This window comes from Eriocheir sinensis, chromosome 7 (assembly GCF_024679095.1).
Source record: "Eriocheir sinensis breed Jianghai 21 chromosome 7, ASM2467909v1, whole genome shotgun sequence".
NCBI classification, from domain to species: Eukaryota; Metazoa; Arthropoda; class Malacostraca; order Decapoda; family Varunidae; genus Eriocheir; species Eriocheir sinensis.
In genome coordinates, this window is record NC_066515.1 from 1,703,080 (window position 1) to 1,713,096 (window position 10,017).

Sequence of the window (10,017 nt, forward strand, 5' to 3'; positions counted from 1 at the left end):
AAATAATGAAGAGCACTGGGCCAAGGACCGAGCCCTGAGGGACGCCACTAGTGACAGGCGCCCACTCTGAGTTAAATCCGTCAATCACTACTCTTTGTTGTCTGTTGCTCAACCAATTCGCGATCCATTGGTTTACCTGACCGTCAATACCTATTTGCTTTAATTTGTAAAGTAATTTATGATGCGGGACTTTATCAAACGCTTTCTGGAAATCAAGATAGACTACGTCCAGTGATTTGGTTACGTCATAAACAGTGAAGAGGTCGTTATAAAAGGTTAATAGGTTTGATAGGCAGGATCTTTTGTTTCGGAAGCCATGTTGTGAGTCCCCAATCAATGAGTGGCTTTCAAGGTAATTCACAATTTTGAGAGAGAGAGAGAGAGAGAGAGAGAGAGAGAGAGAGAGAGAGAGAGAGAGAGAGAGAGAGAGAGAGAGAGAGAGAGAGAGAGAGAGAGAGAGAGAGAGAGAGAGAGAGAGAGAGAGAGAGAGAGAGAGAGAGAGAGAGAGAGAGAGAGAGAGAGAGAGAGAGAGAGAGTATGAATATGTATAGCTGTATATAATAAAAAAAACTCAAAACCCTGCTAAAAGTAACCCCGTAGGAAAGAATGAAACACAACACACCATCATCATCATCGTCATCATCAGAAGTAAACAAACCCACGGGACAGAGGAATTTAAAGTGTCGGGGGCGAGTTTTCAGCCATTTCCTCCGTGTTTTAAGCCTTGGCACACACTTTCCTGGGTCTTAATTAAAGGTGAGGGATGGAGTGAGTTGTTTATGTGGTGTTTGTGTGTGTGACGTGTTTTAAACCGGCGGTGGAGGTTTATAATGGCTAGCCGGCGTTGTGGCAGGGTTGTGAGGCGTACCCCGCCCACCGCCGCCTCACTGATGGTGGGCGGGGTGTCTTCCTAGTGGGTCCCGCTGTGCCATACAACCATTTTATTTCACTGATTGTCGTTAAAACTCATTGCAATATTTTTTCTTTACTGCAGTGTACGGGGGGTCCAGTAGCTGAGGAGGGGGCTAAGGGAGACAAACCCCCTTGATTTAATTTCTACAAGTTAGTTATTAAAAAAAAATACCATTTATCTTCCTTTATATCCACTGCCTGGGAAACAGCTGAATGTGGGGTCCCCTGCAGGAAGGTGACATCAGGTTAGGGTAGGTGAAAATAAGGGGAGTCAAAGGGGTGAAAGTCCCCCCTAGTAGTAATAGTGAGGATCTTATGTCTGCTCAAATTTAAGTATGTGAGGATCATGGCTTTCAACCCCTCTTTAGAAGGTGGTGTTAAGCCTGGCAGGGCACCGTTGTCACTCCCTGGGCTGACAACGGACAATTTACAGTTTCACCCAACCAACGATTTTCTTATGCGGTGATCATGGCTTTCACCCTCTATAGAAGGTGATGTTAAGCTTGGCAGGGCACCATTGTCACACTCTCACTCCCTGGGCTGACAACGGACAATTTACAGTTTCACCCAACCAACGATTTTCTTACACAGTTCACGTTTTTTCTGGTGATAATTGTAGTGAATTGCATGATTTTTGTACCTCATTTCCGTCGTAAATGTCTACTTTTCGAGTTATGCCTATCCCCTCCCACTGAGGATCTTAGGTCTGTTCAAATTTAAGTTCCGTATGTGGGGATCATAAGGGTCCAGCCTCTCTTTAGAAGGTGATGTTAAGCCTGGCAGGGCACCATTGTCACTCCCTGGGCTGACAACGGACAATTTACAGTTTCACCCAACCAACGATTTTCTTACACGGTTCACGTTTTTCTGGTGATAAATGTAGCGTATAGCATGATTTTTGTACCTCATTTCCGTCGTAAATGCCTACTTTTCGAGTTATGCCTATCCCCTCCCACTGAGGATCTTAGGCCTGTTCAAATTTAAGTACCGTATGTGGGTATCATGGGGGTCCAGCCTCTCTTTAGAAGGTGATGTTAAGCCTGGCAGGGCACCATTGTCACACACTCACTCCCTGGCCTGACAACGGACAATTTACAGTTCCACCCAACCAACGATTTTCATACCTGGTTCACGTTTTTCTGGTGATAAATGTAGTGAATTGCATGATTTTTGTACCTCATTTCCGTCGCAAATGTCTACTTTTTGAGTTATGCCTATCCCCTCCCACTGAGGATCTTGGGTCTGTTCAAATTTAAGTACCGTATGTGGGGATCATGGGGGTCCAGCCTCTCTTTAGAAGGTGATGTTAAGCCTGGCAGGGCACCATTGTCACACTCACTCCCTGGGCTGACAACGGACAATTTACAGTTCCACCCAACCAACGATTTTCTTACACGGTTCATGTTTTTCTGGTGATAATTGTAGTGAATTGCATGATTTTGTACCTCATTTCCGTCGTAAATGTCTACTTTTCGAGTTATGCCTATCCCCTGCCACTGAGGATCTTAGGTCTGTTCAAATTTAAGTACCGTATGTGGGGATCATGGGGGTCCAGCCTCTCTTTAGGAGGTGACGGTGTGGTGTTGGGTTTGGTTAGATTTGTGAACGTTAACTGTTTTCAGTAAACCCTTGACAAGCCTGGCAGGGCACCGTTGTCGATCAGTTGTTTCCTTGCAACAATAAACTATCAATCAATCAATTCCCCCCCCCCCCCTCCCCTGCCCCTGGCCTGACAACTCCTAAGGTTCATGCAGTCTGTTCATTCATCCTTCCTGACAGCCTTCCCCTCAGACTTACAGTGTTTTTTTTTTCCTTGCAGGCTGAAACACCACAATGATCCGCCAAGTGATTCTTCCGCTGCTGAGACATAGAGGCACAACGGCTGTGAGACTGGGAAGGATGGTGAGTGTGTGTGTGTGTGTGTGTGTGTGTGTGTTTGAGAAGTTACGTTTATATAAATGAATAAAAAGAATATGGAATTACAAAGATCGAAAGACATGATATAGACACAATAAATAATGTAAATATAAATAGTATAGATGAAATAAATAAATAATTGGGTAGCTAACACAAACTTATCTTTACTTAATCTTTTTTCTCCTTTTTTTTCAAGATATCACCACCACCACCACCACCACTACCACCAATCCACCACAACCACCACAATTTCTCCACCACCACCCAAATAGAGGAGGAGAAGAGCAGAGAAGGAGAAGGAGAGGAAGAGGAAAAAACTCAACCCAACAACCTCACCAGAAACAGAATAGAGAAAGAAATAGATGAAGAAGAATTAGAGGAAAGGAAAAATCGCATCAACCAAAAAGCGGAGGAAGAGGAAAACGAGGAAAGGAGGAAAACGGGAGACAACTCAACCGAACCCAAGACAGAAGAAGACAGAAAAAACACCAAAGAAGAAGAAGAAAAAAACGAAGAAGAATTTGAAGAAAGGAAAAATCGCATCAACCAAAAAGCGGAAGAAGAGAAAAATGCGGAAGGGAGGAAAACGGAAGACAACTCAACCAAACCCAACACAAAAGAAGACAGAAAAAACACCAAAGAAGAAAAACAACCTAACCTCACCACCACCACCACCGCAACCACCACCACACCCATATACGACCCCACCACATACACCCTCCCCTTCAACCCAGTCCAGAGCGCGTCAATCTTAGCCACACTCAACACCGCGACCCCACACCAGTTGGCAGCCTTGGGGGTGGCAAAGGGACTGGCGGCCAAGGTTCTGAGACACAGGGAGAGGTTTGGGGTGCTCGGAAACCTCTCGGAAATCCTGGAAATTGATGGAATTGGGATTAAGTCCGCCGAGAGATTATGTGGAAGATTACTGAAAGAGGAGGAAGGAGGAGGAGGAGGAGGAGGAGGAAGTGATTATAGTGAAGAAGGAAGAATATTACCATTATCATCTTCCTCCTCCTCTTCTTCCTCTGCTTCCTCCTCCTCCTCCTCCTCCCTCCCCCCCTACACACCTGACCTGACCTCCCTCGTTAATCACAGAAGACTCGTTAAGCCCAGGTTGAGCGACGCTGCCATCAAGGTGTGTGTGTGTGTGTGTGTGTGTGTGTGTGTGTGTGTGTGTTGATATATATATGATTTTTTTTTTTTTTCATCTTTTTGTTTATATATATTGTGGATGTTTTTTTTTGTTTTGTTTAATTAATCTTTGTGTATGTGTATAATCTCTCTCTCTCTCTCTCTCTCTCTCTCTCTCTTTTTCTTTCACTATTCACTAGGGGCTTCGTGGTGCAGTGGTTAGCACACTCGGCTCACAACCGAGAGAGCCCAGGTTCGATTCCCGGGCGGAGTGGAAAAATTTGGGTGACTTTTCCGATACCCTACGCCCCTGTCCACCCAGCAGTGAATGGGTACCAGGTATTAATCGGGGGTTGTGTCCCGTCTCCTGGGGTCTGTTCCTTTCTCCTATAATTCCTTCCCCTTCTGTCTCTCTCCGGCATATGACCACAGATGTTGCGCCCACTAAACGAAGCTTTCCAACTTTTTTCCTTTCCCTTCCCTTCCTTTCCTTTCCTTTCTTTTCCCTTCTCCTCTCCTTCCTTCACACCCTCCCTCCCACCCTCCCTCCTTCTCTCCCTCACCTCACACACTCCTCTCCCTCCTTCCAGAGTGTCAACAGTTTCATCGCACTCCACGTCACAGCTGGCTTCCTGGCGTGGGTGTGGTGTGAGTATGATGGAAGGGTGCGAGACCTGGCCACATACCCGCTCCTGACGCCAAATACCCGCTTTGATGCACTGAGGATTTACCAGAAGGTGTGTGTGTGTGGGGTTGGTGTTGGGGGGGGTATGTGTGTGTGTGTGTGTGTATTTACCTAGTTGTGAAATACAGAAAAAGATCCGTACTAGGCTTGTGTTGTCCCATCTCCATAACGCTTGTGTGTGTGTGTGTGTGTGTGTGTGTGTGTGTGTGTGTGTGTTATTGCTCATTTTCTGTCCTAATTTCTTCCAGCTGATCCATTCCTTCCCTTCCTTTTCCTTCCCTTCCCTTCCCTTCCTTTTCTTTCCTTTCCCTTCCCTTCCCTTCCTTTTCTTTCCCTTCCTTTCCCTTCCTTTTCTTTCCCTTCCCTTCCCTTCCCTTTCCTTCCTTTCCTTTCCCTTCCCTTCCTTTCCCTTCCCTTCATTCCCCTTCCCTTCTTTTCCTTCCCTTCCTTTCTTTTCCTTTCTCTACCCCATCTACTCTTTCCCTTACCCATCTCCCCTCCCTTACCTACCCATCCTTACCCTTCCTTCCCTTCTTCCTTTTCCTCTCCCCATCTTCATTTTTCCTCTCCTCCTCCTCCTTCCTTCTCTCCCCATTTATTCCTCACCTTTCATACCTTACCCATTAATACCCATAATCACAGCTGGGCGTTATTGTGATAAGTTATTGCGATACTTTATTGCTGATAACAAAATCGGGTTATCGGCCATTCACTACTTATCTAAATATATATCGGTATCTTCGTTGTTTTGTAACCAAACTGCCGATAATTGATACTTTTTTCCGCCTCTCAGAAAAAACCGTTGTCTCCTCCCTACACGTGGCCGGGCGCCCGGTGTTGTGTGAAAAATCTTCGGGGCATGAAACATCTTTGGTGAAGAGATTTCATACTTAGATCATCAACATTAAAACACTAGGTTATTCTTTATGTTAGACTCAAAAATCAAAGAGAAAAATCATTTAACTTTGCCCCCAAAATGATTATTCACTGCCTCAAATTTGATGTTCCATATTCGTTTGTGAGCATGCCATGGTATTGAAGGCACCCGGTGTTGTGTTATTTGGTGTCCCATCGTCAACAGCTGGCGTGTTTTTTGTTTACGCTGGTCTTCAGACTCAGTATGTTCAGACAGTCTCACAAAGCTTATAATCAGACACAGTACCACCATCCTCGCTGAACGACACTCTGTACATATAAACACAACTCGTACAGAGTGTCGTTCTAGAAACAGCGGGGATGGTGGTACTGTATGTCTGATTCAGCCTTCCAGCAACTCTTAATTACGGTTAAAAAGCTTTGTGAGACTGTACAGGTCTACGCTTGCTGGTCTGAGCATGCACAGTTCACGAGAGACCAGTGTTTGTAAACAGAAGCTTTTGACGGCGGGGACGCCAAATAACACAACAGGTTCAGGTGTTTCCAGTATTACCGTCCAAAGGTTCGTGTCATCGTGTGGTTTTCAGGTTTTGTAAGTTTTCTAAAATACAGATAATGAAAACTTGAATTCATCTATATTTTGTATCTGAAATATCAATGTAGTATCGTTTTCGCCTATCGGACTCATCGCTGGCTAGTATCGGAATTGTGGATTTATATCGGGAATCGGTTATCGCCTATATTTGTGTCTCCAGTTAACGAATATCGGTTATCACCAATAAGGTTTTCCATTATCAGTTATCGGTTATCGGGAATAAGGGTTTCTGTTATCGTGCCCAGCTATGCCCATACCCATCCCCCCTTTTCCCTTCCTTACCCTTCCCTTGCCTTATGGATAGTCTAGGTTCATAGGTGTGGGTCAGTGTACATTGGTGGGCATTTCCTAACCTAACCTAACCATACCTAACCTAACCATACCTAACCTAACCTAACCATACCTAACCTAACCTAACCTAACCTAACCATACCTAACCATACCTAACCTAACCTAACCTAACCATACCTAACCTAACCATACCATACCTAACCTAACCATACCTAACCATACCTAACCTAACCATACCATACCTAACCATACCTAACCTAACCTAACCTAACCTAACCATACCTAACCTAACCATACCTAACCTAACCATACCTAACCTAACCTAACCATACCTAACCATACCTAACCTAACCATACCTAACCATACCTAACCTAACCATACCTAACCATACCTAACCTAACCATACCTAACCTAACCTAACCTAACCTAACCTAACCTAACCATACCTAACCATACCTAACCTAACCATACCTAACCAAACTTATTCTAACCTAACCATACCTAACCTAACCTAACCATACCTAACCATACCTAACCAAACTTATTCTAACCTAACCATACCTAACCTAACCTAACCTAACCATACCATACCTAAACTAACCATACCTAACCATACCTAACCATACCATACCTAAACTAACCATACCTAACCTAACCTAACCTAACCTAACCATACCTAACCTAACCATACCTAACCTAACCATACCTAACCTAACCTAACCTAACCTAACCTAACGTTCTCCCAACAGTTGGCCAGCATAGTGAGGGCCATGCCACCAACTGACCTCTATGTGTGGGAGGAACGGGCAAGTCACAGCCAGCTTGCCAAGGCCCCAGTGTCGACGGTGATGGTGGCTCTGCAGCTGGCACAGGTATGGGGGGAAGGGAAGGGAAGGGAAGGGAAAGGGAGAGAAAGGAAAGGAAAGGAGAGGAAGGGAAGGGAAGAGAAGGGGAAGGGAAGGGAAGGGAAGGGAAAGGAAGGAAAGGGAAAGGAAGGGAAGGGAAAGGAAGGGAAGGGAAAGGAGGGGAAAGGAAAGGAAGGAAAGGGAAAGGAATGGAAGGGAAAGGAGGGGAAAGGAAAGGAAGGAAAGGATAAGGAAGGGAAGGGAAGGGAAAGGAAGGAAAGGGAAAGGAAGGTAAGGGAAAGGAAGGGAAAGGAAGGAAGGAAGGAAAGGAAGGAAAGGAAGGAAGGAAAGGAAAATTAGGAAGGAAAGGAAAGGAAGGAAGGGAAAGGAAGGAAGGAAAGGAAGGAAGGAAGGGAAAGGAAGGAAGGGGTAAAGGAAAGAAAGGGAAGGGAAAGGAAGGGGAAGGGAAGGAAAGGGAAAGGAAAGGAAGGGAAAGGAAGGGAAAGGAAAGGAAGGGAAGGGAAAGGGAGGAAAGGGAAGGGAAGGGAAAGGAAGGGGAGAGAAGGGAAAGGAAAGGAAAGGAGAGGAAGGGAAGGGAAGGGAAGAGAAGGGAAAGGAGGGGAAGGGAAGGAAAGAAGGAAGGGAAGGAAAGGAAGGAAAGGTAGAGAAGGGAAAGGAGGGGAAGGGAAGGGGAAGGAAGGGAAGGAAGGAAAGGAAGAGAAGGAAGGAAGGAAGGAAGGAAGGAAAAGGAAGGAAGGGAAGGGAAAGAAATGGAAAGGAAGGAAGGAAGGAGGGAAGGAAGAGAAGGAAAGGAGGGAAGGAAGGGAAGGAAGGAGGGAAAGGAAGGAAGGCAAGGAAGGGAAGGGAAATGAAGGGAAGGGAAAGGAAGGGAAGGAAATGGAAGGAAGGGAAGGGAAGGGAAAGGAAGGGAAGGGAAGGGAAGGGAAGGGAAGGGAAGGGAAAGGAAGGGAAGGGAAGGGAAAGGAAGGAAAGGGAAAGGAAGGGAAGGGAAAGGAGAGGAAGGGAAGGGAAAGGAGGGGAAAGGAAAGGAAGGGAAGAAAGGAGAACAGAGAAAGATTGAAAGAAAGTTATTAACATATATTTAAAACAAATGAAAAGAAAGAATTAAAAATGAAAATAAAAATAATAAAGAGAAGAAAACAAGAAAATAAAGATAGATAAAACATTGAAAAGACTAACCATTCATATTTCATTATTATTTTTATTATTATTATTATTATTATTATTATTATTATTATTATTATTATTATTTTCCGGCAGATTCGAGGGATGCTGACGGCTCTTCTGGGGGGCCGAGGGGGGCCTGTGGTGGGGGGGAGCCGGAGGAGGAGGGGAGGCGAGGAGGAGGAGGAAGAGGAAGAGGAGGAGGAGGAGGAGGAGGGCCGACTTCTCTTTCTCAAGGATAGTTTGGTGCCGAAGCTCTTTAGACTGAAGGTGAGAGAGAGAGAGAGAGAGAGAGAGAGAGAGAGAGAGAGAGAGAGAGAGAGAGAGAGAGAGAGAGAGAGATTAAAGAAAGAAAAATATTGAAGAAAAGAAAGAAGGAATGAAGAAAAATGAGAGAGAGAGAGAGAGAGAGAGAGAGAGAGAGAGAGAGAGAGAGAGAGAGAGAGAGAGAGAGAGAGAGAGAGAGAGAGAGATATAAAAAATAAAAAAATTTGATAAAATAAATAATTACTTTATAAAATTGAGAGAGAGAGAGAGAGAGAGAGAGAGAGAGAGAGAGAGAGAGAGAGAGAGAGAGAGAGAGAGATTAAAAAAAGAAAATGAAAGAAAAAGAAGGAATGAAGAAAATGAGAGAGAGAGAGAGAGAGAGAGAGAGAGAGAGAGAGAGAGAGAGAGAGAGAGAGAGAGAGAGAGTTTATATATTGTTTCTTCCTATTTTCTTCCTTTCTTTCCTTCCTTCCTTCCTTCCTTCCTTAATTCTCCCTTCTCTTTCTTTCCTTCCTTCCTTCCTTTCCTTCATTTCCTATCCACCTCTTCCTTCACTTCCCTTTCTCCTTCTTTCTCTTCCTTCCTCTTCCTCCTCTTCCTCTTTTCCTTCCCTTTCTCCTTTATTTTCATTTATTTTCCTTCTCTTTTCTCTCCCTGTCCCATCCTTTCCTTTCCTTCCTTTACTTATGAAGAAAAAGGAAGAATAGGAGGAAGAGAATAAGAGAAGAGGAGAAGAAGGAGGAGGAGGAGGAGAATTGGGATGGAAGTGTAGAAAGAGGAGAAGGTGAAGGAGGAGGAGGAGGAGGAGGAGGAGAACAAACACTTTCGGAAATGGCCTACACATTCTACACACCAATACAGCAAATACTATAGGCCTTCCCATACCCCATAACCCCCCCCCCATTGCCACTCCCTCCCTTACCCACCATCTACCCCATACCCCCCTATTTCTACCCCCTTACCCTTACAGATGGGCAGCGATCGACTCTCTGGACTTGGAACCGCGGACCAACTCATGGGAGGCCAGGCGCTTGTCACGGGGCAGCCAGGCAGGGCGGGGCTGGAGTGGCTCGCCCCGCCGTGCCCCGTGGAGGAGGCGGCGGAGGAGTACTTCAGCGCCCCGGTGGCGGAGAGGCGATATGTTGGGGCAGCGGTTCTGGTGGCGGCTGCGTTTAGCGAGGTGGTATTGAAGAGGAACCCAGCCGCCCTTATGAAGCTGGCCCAGTGAGGAGGAGGAGGAGGAGGAGGAGGAAGAGGAGGAGGTGTAAAGAGAGAATGGAGATGGAAATATAGAAAGAGGAGGAGGAGG

At 45.5% G+C, this 10,017-nt stretch overlaps 1 protein-coding gene across 2 annotated transcripts in view; it reads left to right on the forward strand.

The window, feature by feature from the left end:
• Positions 1 to 600: 600 nt before the first annotated feature.
• Positions 601 to 10,017, forward strand: part of LOC126991979 (uncharacterized) — a 9,442-nt gene continuing 25 nt past the window's right edge. The window contains exons 1-7 of one of the 2 annotated variants that reach the window (XM_050850634.1): positions 601 to 756; positions 2,732 to 2,814; positions 3,026 to 3,967; positions 4,554 to 4,700; positions 7,161 to 7,283; positions 8,538 to 8,711; positions 9,679 to 10,017. The exon at positions 9,679 to 10,017 is cut by the window's right edge and continues 25 nt beyond it. In XM_050850634.1, coding sequence (XP_050706591.1) covers positions 2,746 to 2,814; positions 3,026 to 3,967; positions 4,554 to 4,700; positions 7,161 to 7,283; positions 8,538 to 8,711; positions 9,679 to 9,936 — 1,713 coding nt within the window. In that variant the 5' untranslated portion in view covers positions 601 to 756; positions 2,732 to 2,745 and the 3' untranslated portion in view covers positions 9,937 to 10,017. Of the gene's footprint in view, positions 757 to 2,731; positions 2,815 to 3,025; positions 3,968 to 4,553; positions 4,701 to 5,891; positions 6,087 to 7,160; positions 7,284 to 8,537; positions 8,712 to 9,678 lie in introns of those variants that run through there. The other variant, XM_050850639.1, reaches the window with a different exon arrangement.